The 20,782-nt window shown below is 54.0% G+C and overlaps 1 protein-coding gene across 4 annotated transcripts in view; it reads left to right on the top strand.

Moving 5' to 3' along the window:
* Nucleotides 1-20,782, top strand: part of ZZEF1 (zinc finger ZZ-type and EF-hand domain containing 1) — a 98,697-nt gene that overhangs the window by 75,368 nt on the left and 2,547 nt on the right. Inside the window, exons 40-55 of one of the 4 annotated variants that reach the window (XM_044248822.1) lie at nt 59-336; nt 1,155-1,329; nt 1,852-1,984; nt 5,420-5,613; nt 7,030-7,149; nt 8,386-8,577; nt 9,274-9,374; nt 9,532-9,672; nt 10,500-10,635; nt 10,737-11,096; nt 12,493-12,636; nt 13,037-13,205; nt 13,375-13,473; nt 13,840-14,005; nt 18,742-18,895; nt 19,329-19,400. In XM_044248822.1, coding sequence (XP_044104757.1) covers nt 59-336; nt 1,155-1,329; nt 1,852-1,984; nt 5,420-5,613; nt 7,030-7,149; nt 8,386-8,577; nt 9,274-9,374; nt 9,532-9,672; nt 10,500-10,635; nt 10,737-11,096; nt 12,493-12,636; nt 13,037-13,205; nt 13,375-13,473; nt 13,840-14,005; nt 18,742-18,895; nt 19,329-19,400 — 2,634 coding nt within the window. Of the gene's footprint in view, nt 1-58; nt 337-1,154; nt 1,330-1,851; nt 1,985-5,419; nt 5,614-7,029; nt 7,150-8,385; nt 8,578-9,237; nt 9,375-9,531; nt 9,673-10,499; nt 10,636-10,736; nt 11,097-12,492; nt 12,637-13,036; nt 13,206-13,374; nt 13,474-13,839; nt 14,006-18,741; nt 18,896-19,328; nt 19,401-20,782 lie in introns of all 4 variants that reach the window. The other 3 variants (XM_044248821.1, XM_044248824.1, XM_044248823.1) reach the window with 3 other exon arrangements.

Below are 20,782 nucleotides of genomic sequence, written 5' to 3'. Positions count from 1 at the left end.
TGACCGGGGTGCTCCCGTGGACCCTGTGGTGAACTGGCGTCTCTCCCTCTCTCGGCAGGACCCCACGGTGCCCTCGATGCCCCTGGAGCGTGTCCTCCCACTCATGTTCCAGGTTGTCATCTCAAACGCAGGCCACCTGAACGAGACCTACCACCTCACACTGGGGCTCCTTGGCCAGCTGATCGCCCGCCTCTCACCAGCAGAGGTGGATGCCGCGGTGGTGACGGTCCTCTCCGCCGAGCACGCCCTGTTTGCCTCAGGGGACAGTTCCGTTGTGCCTGACGGCTGGAAGACCACCCACCTGCTCTTCAGCCTGGGGGCAGTGTGTCTGGACAGGTAGTGCCTGTGCTCTGTGCCCCCATGGTGTTTGTTGCTTTAAGCCCCTGGTCCGGCTGCTGATTGAGTTCAGTGTGCCATTGTCTAGGCTGCTCTTGGGAGAACAGCATTCATTTTACTAGCAAAGTTGTCAGCTGATGCTGAAATTATCCGTGAAACCCACCTCAAAACAGCTGTGTGGTCCTGCACTGTCTGCTGCTTGTACTCTCGATGATGTGCATTCTGATGGTTTTTTCCTGGTGCAGTAAAGCGTAGGCTTTGGGGTAGAAGAAATTAGGGATATTTTTGGTATAAAGTAACTTGACCAGAACACCAAATTTGAAAAACAGAAGTGGAGAAAAAAGTCACCCCAGCTGCACCATCTTTTTTTTTTTTTTTAAAGATTTTATTTATTTGAGAGAGTGAGAGTGTGTAAGCGGGGTAATGGGAGACGGTCCAGCAGACTCCACGCTTAGCGTGCAGCCTGATGTGGGGCTCGATCCCACGACCCCAGGGTCCTGACCGACGGAGCCGCCAGGGTGCCCCTGCCTGCACCTGGTGCTGTTTGAATGTGTTTCCCTCCAGTCTTTTTTCTGTGCTCAAACATGAGTGTGCACAAGTGTGCACATGTGTGTGACCCTTTATAATAGAGATTCTGTTTTCAGCCCTAACTATATGCTGAGTGCGGAGGTCCCTGAGGCGTCATTCTGAGAGTTGTCAGATGAGTGGCTGCATGGCTCTGGGGTGCAGCTGTGTGTGGTTCGCAGTGCCGCGAGGGGGGCCTGCTGGGGCGAGCGTGAGCCCCGGCCCTGCTGCCTCACGGAGTTCTTGCCTTCCAGCCGCGTGGGCTTGGACTGGGCGTGCTCCATGGCGGAGATCCTGCGCTCGCTCAGCGGTACGCCCCGGTGGCGGGACGTCATTGCCACCTTCACAGACCACTGCGTCAAGCAGCTGCCTTTCCAGCTGAAGCACACCAACGTCTTCACCCTCCTGGTGCTGGTCGGCTTCCCGCAGGTACACGGCTCCGAGGCCGGGCCGCACCTCCCGGTCCCATGGCCTCCCTGCCCTCTGTGTGCACAGCGGGGGCTCGGCACATGTCTCTGGGAGGGTGTTTTCTTTCACCACATTGTTTGCATTTACAGTATTGGTGTATTTCCAAGATTGTGGGATGGTTTGTTTGTGTTCTTAGCAGTTTAGCTGTTCGTTTTATCAGCCGGTAGTTTGAGTAACAGGTCCCTAAGTTACTGAGTCACACATGACTTGAGAGTGCCCTTGTTCCCCAGTTGGCATTCATCTCGCTCTCATTTCTGATCCTCGTGTCTCACGGTTGGGACAGAGAGGACCGTGAGAACATGGCTTCTTCCGGCAAGTGTGTAAACCACCGATGCACCAGGCCTTGGACTCAGGAGTGCCCGTCCTTGCACACTGTTGAAGTTGGCGGCACAAGCGGAGGGGGCTGGGCTCGTTTCCGCTGGAGGGTCTGGTCAGGGGTCTGTGTGCTCCTGAGTTGCCTTCCTGGTCGCTGTCACGTTCTAGGTTCTCTGCGTGGGCACCCGCTGTGTGTATATGGATAATGCCAATGAGCCACATAACGTCATCGTCCTGAAGCACTTCACGGAGAAGAACAGGGCTGTGATCGTCGATGTCAAAACCCGGAAGAGGAAAACAGGTCCTAAGCCTCATTATTGTTTCGAAGAACAGGAGGAAACTGTCAGATCTCTGCGTGGCCCTGCATGTGTTGTTTTAAAAAAACAAGTTGTAATGGCCTGAGCTGCTTTTCCCTCATCTCTAAAGTGATGTGGTGGGATTAGGGTAAATTGGAAGGCCCCGGCCATGCCTCAGTTTGTATATATGGCTCCCAGGTTCTGGGGGCACCTTTAGGGTCTGAACAGTTAATGTTGTCGTGGGCTGGTGGTTTGTTTTCTGATGGGCCATCTAAGTATATGCTGGAGTCAGCTACGTGAGTGCAAAATAACTCAGAGTAATTGTGCTGCCATTCATGTCACTTTCATCGTGCTTGATCAGTAGAACAGCGAAAGTAAATCTAAGTGCCAAACCGAGAAGAGCCTGGAGTAGGTCACCATACGTGCCCTGTTCTGCTTCTGAAACCCTGTGCTTTCTCATTCAGCGTCAGCATTAGGCTCTGTCTATGCCACGGTTGTGTGTGCCGTGAGGGACCATCAAGGGTCTCCTTTTCCCTCTTGGTCTTTTCTCTTTGCTGCATGTCAACATTCCACTGTTTCAGATGAGACTGGTTCTCCACGGAATTATCCCGGAACCTTTGTTGGAGACTAGTTGACCCGTGTGTGTGTGTGTGTGTGTGTGTGTGTGTGTGTTTATTTATGGGTTCTGTCATATTAGATTAATCTGTATATTTGTCCTTACTCGAGTACCACATTCTCTGACCATTATAGATTCATGCTAAGTCTCCAAATCAGGTTCTCCAACTTTGTTACTTTTCCGTCAGCACTGTTTTGGCTGGTCTAGTTTCTCTGCTTTTCTGTGTAAATTTTAGAATCAGCTTGTCAGTTCCTATAGTTCCCTCAGAACCACTGAGTCTGTATGTCTGTTTGGAGAGAAATGACATCATAACACGACCCGTGAGCACTGTATATGTCTCCCTTTATTTAGGGATTAAATTGAGGTCTCTGATTCCTCTTTATCTGGAGTGGGTAGCAGCTGCTTTCTCTCGTTCCTGGATTTGGTACCTTGTGTCTTCTCTCGTTTGTCTCCTAGACAGTCTCAGAAAAGACTCATCAGTGTATTTTTTTTTTTTGAAGATTTTAGTTATGTATTTAAGATAGAGTGAGTTGAGGGCAGAGAAAGAGAGAGAAGCAGGCTTCCCACTGAGCAGGGAGCCTGATGTGGTCCTCGATCCCAGGACCCTGGGATCGTGACCTAAGCTGAAGGCAGCCGCTTCACCAACTGAGCCACCCAGGTGCCCCCTGGATGCTCTCACTTTAACCTGTAAGTGTTTTTCCGTTTAAAGTGGATTTCTTGTCGATGGCATGTAGTGGAATTTTCTTTTTTAATTCAGGTTGATGTTGACGATCTCTGCTTTTTCATTGAGATGTTTAGACTACTTCTCTTTAATGCAGTTATCAAGGGGATTTAGTTTAAATCTGCTATTTTCCCGATTGCTTTCTATTTGCCTCATTTGTTGTTCCTTTTTTTCTACTGCTTTTGGATTGAAGTTTTGTTCTGTTTTTATGACTCTGTTTATTTCCACAGTTGATTTTTAACTTTATCTCTTAAATTTTTAGTGGTTGCTTTAGGGTTTATAATATTTATCTTTAACTCGTCATTGCCTACCTTTAAACAGTATTCTATCACTTAACATACAGTGAGGGAACATAGATTTCATATTTCTGTCCCCCCATCCTTATGCTACTACTGTCACACATTTTACTTCTATGTGTTATAAACCTCAAAATAATACATTATTTATTTCTGCTTTAAAAAGTCAGATATTTTGGGCCCCCTGGGGTGTTACAGTGGGTTAAGCATCTGACTCTTAGTTTCGGCTCAGGTCATGGTCTCAGGGTCATGGGATCGAGCCCTTTGTTGGGCTCCATGCTCAGCAGGGAGTCTGCTTATACACTCACTCTCCCTCCTCTGCGCCCCCACCCCTGGCTTGTTTGTGTGCGCACACACTCTTTCTCGCTCTCTCTCAAAGAAATCCTTTAAAAAAAGAACTCTTGTTTAAAAAATAAAAGATAATACAAATAAGAAGATACTTTAAGAAAGGTTTTAAAGTGAGAAAGCAGCATCTCTTCCTTTGCTCTCATACTTACTGTTCCTGGTGGTCTTTGTTCCTGTGCGTAAGTGCAGGTGTCGTCCCTCTACCATCTTGCTTTGGCCTGAAGAACTCCGGAACATTTCTTGCCTCGCGGTCTCTTGCTAGAGGCTTTGGTCGGTGTGTCCTACCAAACCAAAAAAAATAATTATTTTGACTTTATCTTTGAAAGATGACTTTGCCGCATACAAAATTCTAAGCCAAGAGTCTCTTCTTAGAGTCTTTTAATGTTTTTGATCCATTTTCTTGTGCTTTACATGGTTACAGCTACAGCATTTGCTGTCGTTCTCTGTTGTCTTCAAATGCGTCTTTTTCCCTCTGGCTGCTTTTAAGAACCGCCCCTTGGTCATCTAGTCACTTAGGGTTAGCATTTTGTCAGGGTTTGCCTCGACATGAGTTTCTTGTTTCTTCTTCTTGGGGGTTATTGAGCTTGTTGGTCTGTGGATTTAGGGTTTCCATCAGATTCAGGAACATTTGAGCGACTGTCTTCAGATAGTCGTTTTGCCCCCAACAGGACACGTGCGCCAGCACCCAGTAGGATGCCAGGCGTGGGGAGTCAGAAGGTCCCCGGGCCTCTCTGAGCTCCGGGAGTTGTTCGTCTCCCACTCTTGGGTGGTATGCTCCTGTGCGTGTAGCTCCCGCTCTGCCGGAGACTCGCCACGAAGCTTGTGCGGCTATCTGGCGAGGCCCCCGCAGCCTCTATGTCCCTGTGCCTCTCCCTTCTTCTTGACATTCTGGCCCCTAAATTCTAGCTCCCTTGACTTCCCCAGACTCACCTTTTTTCTCATCATTTCACTGAGACTACCGGACTCTGCTTCTGATTCTGGTCCCCGTTCTGCCCCTGGAAGTGGTCTCAGGAAAGCCAGGCTTTTGGAGGGGTCCTCTGGCTCTTGTCCCTTCTGTCAGGGTCCTAGTCTGCACTGCCGGTCACCTCCTGTCTGCAAACCATGGTCTCACGTGCACTTCACTGTCCGGTTGCTTGAGACGGGAGCCAGTCCCGTCTGTCTCAGCTTGCTTGGGAGCAGCGCTGGTGAAGAAGTGCCCGTAGCACTTGGAGATGGCCAGTTTGCGCACAGCAGCGGGGATGTGAATTGTGTCTCTGGTTGCCTGGTGGCTGGGTGGCCCAGCGCCACTTCGGCACTCACCTACAAACCGGCCGTAGGGGTCACAGCCAAGGCTGAAGCGGGGCTGTCTGTGTTTGGGTCTGTGGCTCTTCCTTCAGTAAGGCGCGCCACGGGGGAAGAGACGTGGCTGCTGGGAGCGTTAACTGTCCATGCCTTTGTCTTCCTGCCTGCCCGCACGCTGCAGTGAAGGACTACCAGCTGGTGCAGAAGGGGCAGGAGTGCAGCGGCTCTCAGGCCCAGCTGAGCCAGTACGCCCAGCACTTGGCCTTCATCGCCAGTCACCTTCTGCAGACCAGCATGGACAGCCACTGTCCTGAGGCCGTGGAAGCTACCTGGGTCCTGTCCCTCGCCCTCAAAGGACTCTACAAAACACTGAAGGTAACGGTGACCTTCTTCCCCTTGCTGATGAGCCACTGTGATGGGACGTCTGTGGGGCTCGTACTGCAGGCGGGTGCTGTCTAATCGCGATGGACGGCTAACCAAAGGCTCTGGATTATTTTTGGGAGTGGTTGAGGTCTTGCATGAGGATAGCTAAGGAAGAAACAGAATTTTCCCAGTAGTTGGCTCTTTGTATTTTTTTAGTACTATTTCATGGAACCGCATGTTTGCCTGATGGGCATGTGACCTTGGAAGGTGGGAGGAAACCGGATGGGACAGTTTCGCACTCCCCTCTGAGCCAGGGCAAGAGGGAATGGAGGACAGAAGGGCCCGGCTTGCTAGGGGACTTGGAGCGACAGGCTTGACGGTTGGGGCGGGAGGAGCTGGGTGATGATAGCTGGCATGCAGACCAGAAGCCGTGACCTGTGGGGAAGATAGTTCTTCTGCTAGCTGAGGGGCCTGACGGGGGGAAAGTGATCACTTTAGGACGATGTTCCCCAAAGAAGTAGCCATGAACAAAGGGTTTCTTATAAAAGTTGGTGACTCCCTGGACTTGGGCAGAACTTCCCAGGAGGCCACAGGAGGACTGAGGCAGCACGAGGGGTCTGCACGGATGGCAGCTCTGGGCCCGCCCTGAGTGCTCTTGCTGAGGGGACCGAGGCCACGCAGCTGCTGTTTGTTGCCTCTGAGGCACTTACCACAATTTGTTCTTGTTTTAGTTGTTTAGTTATAGTAGCAAAGAGAAAACAAACTCCCCAAGGGCACAGACCGTTTCTGTCTTGGAGTCCCTGTTTTCATGACTGTTGGTTGGGCACCAGGAGCCACGTGGAACTCCGTGGCACTGATCTCGAGAGGTGGGGCTTGCAGTCTGGCCTCCCAGAGAGCCACACAGGCCCGCGAGGAGGAGGACTGCCGAATCAGAAACAGCCTGTCTGAGGAGGTGGAGTATGAGGCGGTAGATGAGGAGTCTGGGCAGGGCGATGCAGCCTCGGGAGCCAGGCCCAGGAGGAGGTGAGGCTGTCAGCGATAGCAAGAGCACCTCTGGGCCTTCAGGATCCTGCGGAAGATGGGTGTGAGGCCAGAGAACCGGGCAGGCCGTCTGTGGCACCCCATCTGCTAGGAGTCAGGACGTAGGATGTGGTCTGACGAGCGCTGGGGAAGGTCATTCATGTAGGACAAAGCCCACGGTGTCCTGGGCTCCAGAAAGGCTTGCCAGGGCTGAGTTGGGGGGTGGACGGGCTCAGGTTGGGGCTGAGGTTCAGGGTGTCATCCTTCCTGCGACTCTGGAATTTTCCCCATGTGGTGACCTTGGGCCATAGGCTGAGCCTGGGCTCTGAAAGAGCCTTGCTTCTCCCCATGGGGCCTGTGCCTTCTGCCTGGGAGGCGGCTGCGGGTCATTACTCTTCTGTTTGGCAGGCTCACGGTTTCGAAGAGACTCACGCGACCTTCCTTCAGACGGATTTGCTGAAGCTCCTGGTGAAAAAGTGCAGCAAAGGGACCGGTTTCAGTAAAACATGGCTCCTGCGGGACCTGGAGGTATGGGTGCGCTGCCTGCGGCAGGCCTCCCACTTGGGAGCAACCCCTGCAGTAGCCACGACGGGCTCTACCCTGAGCTCACCCGTTCTGGGCAGGCATTGGAACCGTGTCTTGGGTTTGCGTCCCCTGCTGGAAACAGGGATATTACAGCTGACCTCCCCGTCAGGGAGAGGATGCATTTGCTGTTTGCTCAGAGAACACGGGAGGACAAATAGTTTATGGAAACACGCGGCTGACCGTTACCTCACGGTGATAAAATGTGTCCTGGAATTATTATTTCCCTTTGACACTCCTTACTAAAATCTGTTTCTGAGTTTGTCCTTGGTTATGTTTATTTTATGTAGCATTTTAGTGCATCATTTTCATCTGACTACATTGCTTCTGGGCCACAGATTTTTCTCGGTGGGATCGCTGAGGTTCCGTGCCAAGTGTGTGTACCGTGTGCTGGCCTTGGGGCCGGGAGAGGCTGCTGCCACGCTCAGGGAGGGCAGCCGGCTGTGCTCTGTCACACGGAGGCCAGTGTGCAAAGAGCCCGTCCTCTGGCGTCCTGCGAGGGGTTGGCCAGCTTTCGGGAAATGGTGCTGAAATATAGTATGGGAAAGCCCGGAGAGCATCTGGGCTCTCATTCTGAGGAAAACCTTTTACATTTTAAAGTAAAATTTAATTTTTTTAATCATTCAAATAATAGAACTACATTGCAGAAAATGTGAAATATAAAAAAGGAAGAAAACTTCAAATCCCGCCGCATGAACACAACCACCATTAGTATTTTCTGTACGGCCTTATTCTAGTTGTTTCCGTGGGCCTGTGCGGTGGCTGCTTCCCTGAGTCGCTGGGTGGTTTCATGACCCCAGCGTAGCGGCTGCCAGGGACACATGAAGGTGGATGTCAGCTTCATTGAGTGTAACAGGCTCGATGTTACTCCTGAAAGGGGAGCTGCTGGCTGGGGCACAGTCAGCAGACGTTGTTCTAGCTCCTTTCTCTCACCAAAACGTGTTCTCCTGGTGATCCCAGCCTAGGTCGTGCGCGACAAGGCGTGTATGTTAGCATGTCTTCAATTACAGGCAAATGGAGCATGTACTCATGTTTTTTGTTACTAATTTTACTTTCTTTTTGAGAATGCTTGCATCTGTTAAAAAAGGTCGAATACCTTGTACCATTTGAGGGTTATAGATCGGTGTAGTGTTCTCATCCACGGAACCCGCAGCCTTGTCCTGCCTGGTTTTCTGTCTATAGATTCTGTCCATCATGCTGTACTCCTCGAAGAAGGAGAGCCACACCTCAGCCGAGCACGCAGCCCTGGAGCGAGACGAGCGAGGGGACCCCGAGGACAAGGTAGAGGGCATGGTCAGCAGCCCCACCGAGCCAGAGCAGAAGAAGCTGGACCCTCTGGAGAGCCTGGACGAGCCCACCCGAATATGTTTCTTGGTGAGTTCTGGGGCCGTGCGGAAACCACGGGGCGGGTTCTCTTGGGCTCGCACCGAGTGTTTGCCTCCATGTGAAAGTGCCTCAGTCTGACGTGCTGAGAGGTCATTTCTTGAAGACTCAGTCTGAATTATGCAGAATTGACCCAGAGTGGAGACATCCTCACGGCCGTCGTTTTTGTTTTTTGTTTTTTTTTTTTTTTTAAAGATTTTATTTATTTATTTGACAGACAGAGATCACAAGTAGGCAGAGAGGCAGGCAGAGAGAGAGAGAGGAGGAAGCAGGCTCCCTGCCGAGCAGAGAGCCCGATGTGGGACTCGATCCCAGGACCCTGAGATCATGACCTGAGCCGAAGGCAGCGGCTTAACCCACTGAGCCACCCAGGCGCCCACGGCCGTCGTTTTTAAGTTCTTTGGCCCTACAGCATTGGATTGTCTCTCCTGTGACATGAGCACAAGCACTTTTGCCTGTCCCTCGAGCCTTTCGCTGTTGGGCGTCCCCTGTGACTTCTGAGATGCATTCTCTCATGTCCCTTGGGGATACTCGCTTCCTGGAACACGGACTGCAGGGAGGAGAGGCAGAGAGTGGGGCGGGGGTTAGAGGAGCAGACGTGTGTACCACCCTCTGGTAACTTGAGAAAATAACCCTTTTATCCCTTTTGAGCCCCGTCTCTCCTGTGCTTCCTCCCGTGGCCTCCAGATGGCGCACGACGCGCTCCGTGCCCCGCTGCACGTCCTCCGGGCCATCTACGAGCTGCAGATGAAAAGGACCGACTCCTTCTTCCTGGAGGTTCAGAAGAGGTGAGGGGCGCAGAGCTGCGGCACATGTGTGGCCAGCAGGGGAGCGTGGGGGGAGAGCATGGGGGCCGGTCAGGGCCGTGATGGCCTCCCGCCAGCGCGTGCTGGGCAGACTCAGGCCAGGCTGGCCCCTGGACCTGGTTCTCAGTTCTTTGTGCAGCACTGTGAACACCGGCCCCGCCCTGCTACGTGCGTCCTCTCTGAGCTGTGCTGCGTGTCCCTCTGGGAGTGGACATCAAGTGGACGCCAGAGCTTCTCTCATATGTCATCCTGGGCCCTGCGGCCAGAGTGCTGTTTGCAGGTTATCTTCATGGATTTCCCCAAGGGTTATCACCAAGTTAACAACACTCCCTCCTCTGGGCCGGGAAGCTCGGCCTAGTGCTTGCGCCCAGCTCCCGAATGTTGTGGACCGTCACTGGCCACATTCATCTCCCCCTGTCATGTGCTTGTTTTGACGTCTTCTAACTTACATGCAGTTCCAATTCAACTTTTCTTTGAAAAAGCTATTTTTCTGTACTTCTCATACGTTGCCTCAAATCCTTTGTGAAATGAAGGAGGGCACAGTCTGAGCAGCTGTGACTAAGATACCCGGAAACAGTGGGTCAAGGAAGATAGAATTGTTTCTCCTCTTGGGACCGTCCAGGGTGGGTAGGCAGCTCTGCTCTGGGAAGGACCCTGTCTCCCCAAGGGTATTGTCTTCCTGTGCGTTGTCACCCATACCCCTAGCCCTGTGTTCCAGCCTGGGGAGTGGAGGAGAGTAGAGGGAGGAGGACACCCTGAACCCAGCTGCTTGAGGGAAGGTTCACTGGCCTCCTGTGGCGGAGGACCTAGTTGCATCACGCTGTCTAGCTGAGGAGGGGCTGGGTATCCCGCTGAGGCTTCCAGGAGCTCTGTTTCTGAGATCCTGAGGGACAGTTGGAGTCCTCTGCCCCCAGGGCGTACGTGCACGTCTGCGTGCGCCAGTCAGTGAGTGCTGTGTGTCTGGGTTGCAGACTACGGGGCGATAATGTCACCGCAGAACAGTAACATGACAGTAGTGCGGAGTGGCCTTTCCGCCAGGCTTCACTGCGGGCCGAGCTCTTCGCTTTCTGTGATGTGTGTGCCCAGCCTTGTGCCCCTTCTCCCCAGGTTCGACGGGGACGAGCTCACCACGGATGAAAGGATTCGGACCCTGGCTCAGAGGTGGCAGCCCAGCGGGGGTCTGAGGCTGGAGGAGCAGAGTGCCAAAGCCGTGGACACAGACATGATTATCTTACCATGCTTGGTGGGTGGCCTTCACCTTAAACGCGAAACGCCCGCCCCTTGACCCCGCCCCCATCCCCTGCTGAGGGGCAGGCGGTGGTAATGGTGGTCTTGGGTTTGTAGGCCCGGCCCGCATGCTGTGAGCAGGCCACGACCGAGTTGAACCCCGTGAGCCAGAAGCTCATCGCCAGCACGGAGAGTGAGCTGCGGCAGAGCTACGCCAAGCAGCGGCGCAGCAAGAGTGCTGCCCTCCTGCACAAGGAGCTGAACGGCAAGAGCAAGCGGGCCGCCCGCGACTACCTGTTCCGCGTCAACGAGGCCACAGCCGTGCTGTACGCCCGCCACGTGCTGGCCTCCTTGCTTGCCGATTGGCCGGGACACGTGCCAGTGAGTGAGGACACCCTGGAACTCAGTGGCCCGGCCCACATGACCTACATCCTGGACATGTTCATGCAGCTGGAAGAAAAGCATCAGTGGGAAAAGGTGATTGTTAGCAGGCCGGGCTGGGCACCTCCCATGTTGTTCCTCCTCAGCCCCTGCCCCCACGTTTGAACCTTTTTCCTCTGGCGGGGGCCTCCCTGGAGGGGGTCACCTGTGGTGGCGTGCAGCTCCCCAATACCTGTGAGGGCAGCAGAGACCAGGCAGGGGTGCGGTGGACCTGGTGTGCGGAGGGTGCTTGACACTGTGGTCCCCAGAGCCTGACTGTGTGCTTGGCCTGGCCTGTCTCTTCTCGTGTAGTGCCAGGTCCAGGGGACATGGGGAATTGCGGCTGACTGGCCTGTCCTCGTGGTACAGGGAGTGTCCAGGGAGTTTGGGGCTTATTTCTGGAATGTCTGCCCCGGGGTGTTGCACCTGTCACAGCGTGACCGGGGTGGGTTCTGTCTTGAGGAAGTATAGTCAGAGGCCCCAACCTTCAGAAGGCAGTTGAGGGCTCTGCAGCCTAACCCCACATTCCAGTTTGCTTTTCCAGGCCTCTGGTTCTATTTTTTTCTTCTTTTTAAGATCTTATTTATTTATTTGACAGACAGAGGTCACAAGTAGGCAGAGAGGCAGGCAGAGAGAGAGGGGAAAGCAGGGTCCCTGCTGAGCAGAGAGCCCGATGCGGGGCTCAATCCCAGGACCCTGGGATCACGACCCGAGCTGAAGGCAGAGGCTTTAACCCACTGAGCCACCCAGGCGCCCCTGGTTCTATTTTTAAGTCAAATCTCCAACATCATCTTTGAGAATAGGGCTGGGGTGGCGATTCCCAGGGTGAATGCACCCAGAGGAGCCACACAGCAGAACACAGCCAGGTCTGGGCGGGGTGGGAGGGGCAGCACGGGGAAGCCATGGGCACCGCCTCCGGCTGAGCTACCATGTTTCGTCACCCCCTTCCAGCTTCCAAGGGCAAAGATCTTGAGTCACATTTACTGCCACCTTTTTCATCCCTGTCCCCTTGGCACCCCCACACATGGTGCACCCTCCTGCACGCTCATGCACACATGGTGCACCCACACTGCTGCAGCTGTTCCCCGTTTGGAAGTGCCTCCCCCATCCTTGCCCCACGGAGCCCTCAGTTCCATGCCTCCTTGGCCCACGTCCCCTTGTCTGGTCCTTGTTTCTCTGTGTGTCTCTCCCCTGCTTGGCTTGGGACTCTAAGGGCCCGGGACCACCTTTGATGGGTTCTGGTGGCTTCTCAGCATGCCCAGAAGTTGGGTTTCCAGGGCAGACTGAGGTGGGGGCGTCCCGGTCCCCGTGGTAAGAGGTGGCTGGAGGAGTGGGCTCCAGGGGTGGGGCCGGGACCAGGGGGAAGCCAGCACTTTGTGGGCCTTGGGTTGGAATGGACGTGTCCTTCCTCCCGCCGCTGGGCTCTGATGCTCCATGCCTCACGTCTTGTCAGATTCTGCGGAAGGTGCTCCAGGGCTGCCAAGGGAGCATGCTGGGGACCATGGCCCTGGCTGCGTGCCAGTTCATGGAGGAGCCTGGCATGGAGGTGCAAGTCAGGGAGTCGAAACACCCCTATAACAATAATACCAACTTCGAGGTACGTCCAGGGCGCCCGGTAGGCTGGACCTGCGAGGGCGCTGAGAGCCTCCTCTGCGCTGGCGGTGACTGCCTCCCCTGCGTAGCACTCGCTCTAAGCGGCCGCCCGCCTCTCCAGACCCTGGGAGTCCCCACACCCCAGTCTTCTGACCTGGGGGGAGGAGTTCACTTCTCCTGCGGTGAGGTCCTCGCAGGGAATCCCCAGCATCTTGGACAGTGGGTCCACATGAGGGCCTGGGCTCAGTCCCGGCCGCACTGGCTCCCGATGACGTGGCCACGCCATGGAGGCCCCCGCCCTTCGTCTCATTACCCAGGCGTGTGCTCCCCATCCCCCTTGTCTTAGAGGTGCTGGACGGGGCACCAGAGGAGCCCTCAGGAATGACAGAAGTGTCCCTCCCCAGGACAAAGTCCACATCCCTGGTGCCATCTACCTGTCGGTCAAATTCGACCCGCAGTGCAGCACAGAGGAGGGCTGCGACGAGCTGGCCATGGCCAGCAGTAGTGACTTCCAGCAGGACCGACACACCTTCAGTGGGTCGCAGCAGAAGTGGAAGGATTTTGAGCTCCCAGGTAGTGACCATGTCCTTGCTCCCCTAGACTCCATGGAGCATTGGAACTCAGTCCTTGGAAGAAGGATGTTGTGGGAGGGCGTCACCCCGGGTTCAGCCTTCTTCCTCAGGAGCATGGGACTTCCTGTGGCTGCCACATCCTGAGCTGTTTCTGACTCTTGTGTGGCCAGGAGACACTCTGTACTACCGCTTCACCTCGGACATGAGCAACACGGAGTGGGGCTACAAATTCACTGTGACGGCAGGACACCTGGGGCGGTTCCAGACAGGTGTGTGCGTTCCTCTCGCCGTCCTCAGGCTCTTCTGGGCGGGACCCTCTGGGATGTAACTGATGTTTGTTAAAGTCAAGGCGGGCACTTTTCTCTGCGACTCGCACACACATCGCTGAGTGTGCTGGGGCAGCCAGTGGTCAGCGTGAGTGGACAGATGGAAGAGCCACCTGTGGGGCCTGCAGAAGACACTTCTTAGATTTCACAGGGCATGTTGCAAAAAGGAGAAACTGAAATGTCCCGTGTTGCTCTTATAAAAGGCATCATTTGGGCAACATTTATATGGTCATAGTCGTTTAGGTCTGTTTATGAAAACTCAAGCAGCTTGTGTTTCTAAAATGTCCGTGTTTTGTGGGTGTGGACCAGGGTTCGAGATTTTGAAGCAGATGCTGTCGGAAGAAAGAGTCGTTCCACATCTGCCCCTGGCCAAAATTTGGGAGTGGCTGGTGGGTGTGGCTTGTCGCCAGACTGGGCATCAGCGGTTGAAAGCCATCCACCTGCTCCTGAGGATTGTCCGATGCTGCACCCACAGGTGAGCTACCCTCCCTGAGTCCTGTGCGGGGGTTTTGCGCTGTGAGGACCTTCTTCCACGCTGGGGCTTGTCACTTCTCTGTCCGTGCTGTCTGATGGAAAGAAGCTTCTGATTTTAATAGCTTCCGGTTCTTTACCAATTTTTTTTTTTTTTTAACAATAGTGCTTTTGTTGTCCTGTTCAGGAAGTGTTCGCTGTGCTCTGTCTTGGGGTCGCGACATTATTTCCTGTGTTCTCCAAGCTCGTTGTCTCCGTCACATCTAGCTTACGTTCCACCCTGAATGCGTTCTGTGCATGATGTCTGGTGTGGGATCAGGATTAGTCATTGGGCTTGAGTCTCTGCCCAACCCCACAGACCACCTTTCCCTCACATCACTCTACCGGATCACCTTTGTCCCCAAGAAGGTGTCCACACACCCGTGCATCTGTGTCTGGTCTCCTGTGTAGCCCTGGTCTGTTTGGTTCCTCCTGCCGGGGCCACTTTAGTGCTGTATCACTGACAAAATTGTAATATATCTGAAGCGTAGAAGGGGGATGTCCACGCTGTGAAAGATCCCCCGTCGGGTTAGTCAATGCACCGAACACCTCACGTGGTTGCCTCTGTTGTGTGGGATGGCCCCGGGGTCTCCCCTCTTGCTGAAACTGGCTTTTCTGATACAGCAAATTTCTGTTAAATGATGCAGCGTTGGACACCACTGTCAGCTGTCATCACCATATTGTGTGTTAGACCCTCAGACCTCATTCATCTCACAGCTGGAGTGTTTGCTCTCTGACCGGCCTCTCCCCGCCTCCCTCACCCCACGCCCCGGTGACCATTCATTCTGCTCTCCGTGTTGACGAGTTTGATTGGTTGGTTTTGGTTTTCACGTGGAGGTAAGATCACCCGGGGTTTGTCTCTCTTGGGCTCATTCTACCGAGCCTAATGCCATCCGGGCTCATCCGTGTTGTTGCGAACGGCGGGGTCTCCTTCATCTCATGGTGAAGAACGGTCTGTTGTGCGTGTAGGTGCACCATGTTGGCTGTATCCACTCTTCCCGCAGGAGACACTGTGTGTTTCCATACCTTGGCTGTTGAGAACATTTGTGTGCAGGTATCTTTGAGGTAATGATTCGTGGGCTTTGGCTGTAAACCCAGGAGTGGGATTGCTGGATTGTTCAGTAGTTGTGGTTTTAATGACTCGAGGAACCGCCATCTTGGTCTCCACAGTGGCCACAGCCTCTTGCGTCCCCACCAGCGACCCACCAGAGTTCTCCTTTCTCCATGTCCTCCCTAACCACTGCCGTTGCCTGTCTTTTCGATGATAGCCGTCCTCACACATGCAAAGCAGTATCTCGTTCTGGCTTCAATTTGCATTTTCCTGATGATGAGTGATGTGAGCCCCATCTTCTCATGTGTCTTTTGGCCATCTGCACATCTTCTTTGCGAAAATGTCTGTTCAGGTCCTAGGACCATATTTTAATTGGGTTCTTTAGGTTCATTTGAAATCAAGTCTTACGAGTTCCTTGTGTGTTTTGGATATTAACCACTTATCGGATGTGGTTTACAAGTACTTTCTCCCATTCTGTAGATCGCCTTTTCATTTGTTGATGGTTTCCTTTGCTTTGCAGAAGCTTTTTAGTTTGATGTAGTCCCACTTAATTCTTGCTTTTGTGTCAAATTTTAAAAAACTCGTAGCCAAGACCAATGCCAAGGAGCTTAGCCTTTATGTTTTCTTGTAGGAGTTTTGCAGCCTCTTGCTTGAGGCTATCCGGCTTGTCCCACACATTTGGTGAGGAGACCGTCCTTTCCTCATTGTGTATTCTTGGCACCTTTGTCAGAATTAATGGGCCGTATATGCCTGAGTGTACTTCTGGGCTTCCTGTCCTGTTCATCAGTCTTTCTGCCTGTTTTTATTCTGGTGCCATATGGTTTGGATTACCGTAACTCTGTATTAGGGTTGGAAATCAGAGCGTGAGGCCTCCAGGTGTGCTCTGATGATTGGTTCGAGTACTCGGGGCCTCCTGTACTTCCACATGGACTTTACGGCTGTTTTCCTGTTTCTGTGAAATGCCATGGGGATTTGTATGGGGCTCCGTGGACACCGTATCTTGCTGCGGGCAGCAGCCGTTGGCACCGGTGGTCTTCCGGCCATGACCATGGATCATGCTTTTACACTTCCTGTGTTTTCTCTAGTTTCTCTCGTCAGCATTCCACAGTTTGCCGTGGACAGACCATTTTTACCTCTTTGTTAATATTTATTTCTAAATGTTTTATTCTTTTTTATCCCATCGTAAATGGGTTTGTTTCCTAATACTCCTTCTGATAGTTCGTCGCTAGTGTGTAGAAATGCAGCGGGTCTTTCCGCCTTGGCTTCTGCCCTGCGACTTCACTGTATCTTCGTAGTGCTAATGTTGCTTCTCTGGGGCCTTTGGAGTCTCTGGCTAGGCTGTTGTCTGCACGTGGTCTGTTGTATGTCTGTTCCAATGCAGATGCCCTCTCGTGTCTGTTTCCTGCCTCTTCGCTCCGGCCAGAACTTCTGGTACCTCGGAGTGTCCCTGAGCCACATGCTTTTGTCCACATATACAGGCACACGCCTCCTCTCGCTGGATGGGGTTTTGGCTCTTTGGGGCATTGAGCCCCTGACCCACAGACGTGAAGTCCTGGTGCCTGTCCCCTGCAGCCCTCGTGGCCCCGCTCTGGGGCACGTCTCACAGGGTTCCGTGTAGGCAGCCTGCACAACGCTCCCTTTGGTTTATCCCTAGGTGGTTGATGGTTTTGATGCTGTTGTAACTGTTGTTTTAGAATTCTTATTTCTTAACTGTTTCTGCTCACATATAATTAATTTCTATGTATTTCCTTTGTGTGCAGGGGCCGTGCTCTTGTTTGTTAACTTTAAGTGTGCATGTGGATTATTCAGAGCACAGTCATGCTCTTGGCAAAGAACGGGTTTTAGTTCTTCCTCTCGGTCCTTAGAAGCTTCCTCCCCTCCTTTTGCAGTCATCAGGACCTTGCACAGAGTACTGAACAGACGTGGGGATTATAGATGCGTCGCCTTGCTCCTCAGCTTGGAGGGCAGGTGTTGGCAACCAAGCCACACATGTCCTCCGCACACTCACAGCCCTGCCTGTCAGGGTTCAGTGTCCTTCTCCAGCATTTACTTTTTGAGAGAGTGAGGGAGAGGGAGCATGTGGGTGGGGGCGGGGGTAGGGGACGGGTGTGCAGAGGGATCCTGAGCAGCCTCCACGCCCAGTGCAGAGCCTGAAGGGGGCGCTCCACCTTGCAGCCCCTGGATCATGACCGGAGCCAAAATCAGGAGTCAGATGCTTGTGTGGCTGAGCCACTCGGCCCCTCCCCAGACACCCCAGACAACCCCAGGGTCCCAGTCAGAATGGACGGATGATGCTGCAGCAGCAGGGCCTCTGTGTAGTCTGACAGAGAGGAGTTGGCCGCTGCCAGCCGGGGGGTGTGGGGGGTAAGCGGACTGTGGTTGCTGTTGCCACTGGGTCCCCGTGTACGGAGGTCGCTTCGCCAACAGGGGCTCAGTTCTGTTCCTGTGAGAGCTGCTTGCACCAGAAGTGTCTGGTTGAGTGATAGGTTTGAAACTGTCTTCAGACGGCAGGGCCCTTCCTGGCCACATTGTGGGGGTGCTTGCACGGTCGCTGGCCTTCCTCAGTCCTGGGGTGAGACTGCACAGGCAGAGGGGAAGGCAGTCCCGGGGCGGGGTAGGGGTATGAGCCACGCAGGTGCATGGACATCCCTCCCAGTGGTGACCCGGAAGGTCTACAGAACTGTCTCCAGAAATCAAACCATGCGTTCCCCTTGCTCCGCAGGAAGTCTTACTGTTCTGGGAGAAAGTCGGACGTTAAAGAGAAAAGGCAAAATTTAAGATTATGAATGCGTAAAGTCATGTAGTGAGGCCCAGAATATTATTTGCTTCATTAACTTTTCTTCTCTGAAGGAGGTTGAAGTGGAATGAAAAGCACATCTTACCCCTGAGTCGGAAACATCCATCTCTCACCCGAGGCCTCTGGAATTACAAGGGCTCTGGCAGAGCTCCCTCGTTAGCCCATTTCTTGTGTTTTATGAGCCTAAGATTGGAATATTGCTTATCACTGTCTTTGAAATCTTCTCTTGTGCTCTGTTGAAGGAACAAACGTTGCAGAAAATCTAGGAAATTTGGGGCGCCTGGGTGGCTCAGTCAGTGAAGTGTCTGCCTTCAGCTCAGCTCATGATCCTAGGGTCCTGGGATCGCGTCCCATGTCCAGCTCCCTGCTTGGCAGGGACCCTGCTTCCCCCTCCCCTCTGCGTGACGCTTCCTCTGCTCCTGCGTGTGCTCCTTCTCTCTCTTTCTACCTCTCAAATAAATAAAATCTTTAAAAAAAAGAAAATCTAGGGAACCGACAAGGACAGCCATGGAAAACATTTTCTGTGTTTGTTCACTGTTGCTTTTGACACAGGCACACGATACTATACACGCAGTTGGGTTTAGTTTTCTTTTGTACGCGTGGTTTTACGTGTTGCTTTTTTCCACATAACGTCCATCTCGAGGGTTTCCCGCCGCCGTGGGAGGTTCTTCACGGTGCCCAGTTTAAAGACAGGCGTGATTGACATGATGGCTCCAGGGTCTCCCGCTTCTGGGCGTTTTGCCCCTTTCCCTCTCTGCCGCTGGGGAGTATTTTGGGGGACGGTAGTGACTTTGCTGGATGTGGGGGAGTCCGTCAGCTGGCTTCTGTCTCCCGTCCTCTACTGCCCCCACAGTGACCTCTGTGACCTTGCGCTGCTGAAGCCGCTGTGGCAGCTCTTCACGTACATGGAGTATAGCCGGCTGGAGGACGTGACGCAGCCTGGCATCCTGCTGCCCCTGCACCGCGCCCTCACCGAGCTGTTCTTCGTCACGGAGAACCGGGCCCAGGTGAGGTCCTGCTGGTGCTTCCTCTGCTGCCCCAAGGCTGGGGTGTGGCCTGAAGTCCAGGTCCTCGCCTCTGTGCCCTCCCCTGGGGAGACCTAGAGTCGAGGGAGGAAGTGCTTTCTGTTAGTCCTTGACAGTAGGGAATCCTGGAAAATGAAATGGGTGGGTTCTTCTTTCTCCGCGAGCAGAGTGGGCGGCCGAATTTAGACGAAAGGCCGTCTTTTCAGAATTCCTTAGCTTACCGTCATTTTCTCATGAGGAAATGGACCCAGAGCGCCCCTGCAACCAGGTGTGGGGTTCTTCCTGGTCCAGCCCCATCCGCCACTCCGGAGGGAGGGCCTGCCGTGAGGTGCCTGGAGGAGCGAGACTTTGTGGCTGCAGGCGGGTGTCCCCTGGGTGCTAATCCGGTGACGCTGTGTCTCTTCCCTCTCCCCAGGAGCTCGGCCTGCTGCAGGATTACCTGCTGGCCTTAACCACGGACGACGACCTTCTCCGCTGTGCGGCACAGGTACCCTCTCCCCGCTGGAGCCAGCCGGCCCCGCCCCCCAGCCCCCCAGCCTCCAGGGTCCAGATGGAGCTCTGTCCCCGCCCTGCCCCTCTGCATCTGAGAGCTGTTGGGCCCATTCTGAGAGCTCTTGGACCCATTCGTAGGAGCGGCTCATGTAAGACCGTGGACCTGGAGAGGCTAGCAAGACGCCGGCCAGAATTTGTGTCTGAAACCAAAACAGCAGGCGCCTTAACTCAAGCGCTGGGCTGAGGGCTCCATAGTTCGATTTCAGGCACTTTCGGATGTGACTTTCTCCCATGGCAGGAGAGCCCCTGAGGTTTGGGCCCAGGGTCCTTCACACTTCGAAATTACTGAGGATCTCCAAAAGCTTATATTGGTGGGTTCTACACAAACACCAGCTCGTTTTAAGAAATAACATACTCACTCCATGTTAATGTGAATAACACATTCTTTGAGAAACAGCTGTATTTTCCAAAATACAATCATTCTTGAGGCAGATGGCGGTGATTTGTATCTGCCAGGGCTGGCGCCCCAGCCGCCTCTGGGGGACTCTGCGGTGCCCTTGGGAGCGTGAGGTGAAGAAGGCAGAATAACGTCCTAGCATCACTGCAACAGTGTTTGTCACGTCGCAGACTCCCTGAGAGGGTCTCAGGAACCCCAGGCCCAGACCACACGTTGACAGCCTTAGACTCACGGTGCCCTTGCATACCATCGAGCTTGTGGCCCAGCCCTCTGGTGCTGGGCAGATGGGGCACTGCACTTGGACGAGTGGGAGGTTCACCCAGGGTCGCGCGGAGTGGGCATCGGTTCCTGGCAAGTCCACTTTGTGAACACGTGGTCACCTTGCTGGGAAGACGCAGGAATCCCCCTTCAACTTAGATGCATTCGCACGCATTCTCCGGAGACCCGCAGGCAGAGTAGAAACCCCCTCCTCTCCTCACAGACCCCTGCCCGCCCTGCCACCACCGCCCCTGGTTTCCTGACACACAGCGACAACTTGAGACATGACCTGTGGTACCATGAGCTCTGTGTCGTGTACCCGTGGGCACCTCCTTCTTGCCTATCCCCATGTCCTGTCTCCTTGCCTGTGGCTCGTGTTGAGCCTCCCCACGGCATGTCCTCTGTGCGGGACCAGTACTCTGCCTCCTCCTCCCCTAGCCGCCCCCATTCTTGCTGCGCTGAGCTTGCACCGCAGCCTCGGCCTGGCTCCAGGGTACCCCCTCCCAGCACCCTCCCACGCTTGGCCTAGCACTGTTCATTTCTCCCCTTCTCCTCCTCTGTGTTCTTCCCCTTCTCCAAAGAGCTTGCCCAGACGCCCTGCGGCCCGTGTCCTCCAGGCCCACCGAGCCCACCAGCATCACACCTGCCCCTCTCTCGGGGTA

Source organism: Neovison vison, chromosome 5, assembly GCF_020171115.1.
Source record: "Neovison vison isolate M4711 chromosome 5, ASM_NN_V1, whole genome shotgun sequence".
NCBI lineage: Eukaryota > Metazoa > Chordata > Mammalia > Carnivora > Mustelidae > Neogale > Neogale vison.
The sequence above is the reverse complement of the archived record's forward strand: the minus strand, read 5'-3'. Positions and strand labels throughout refer to the sequence as shown.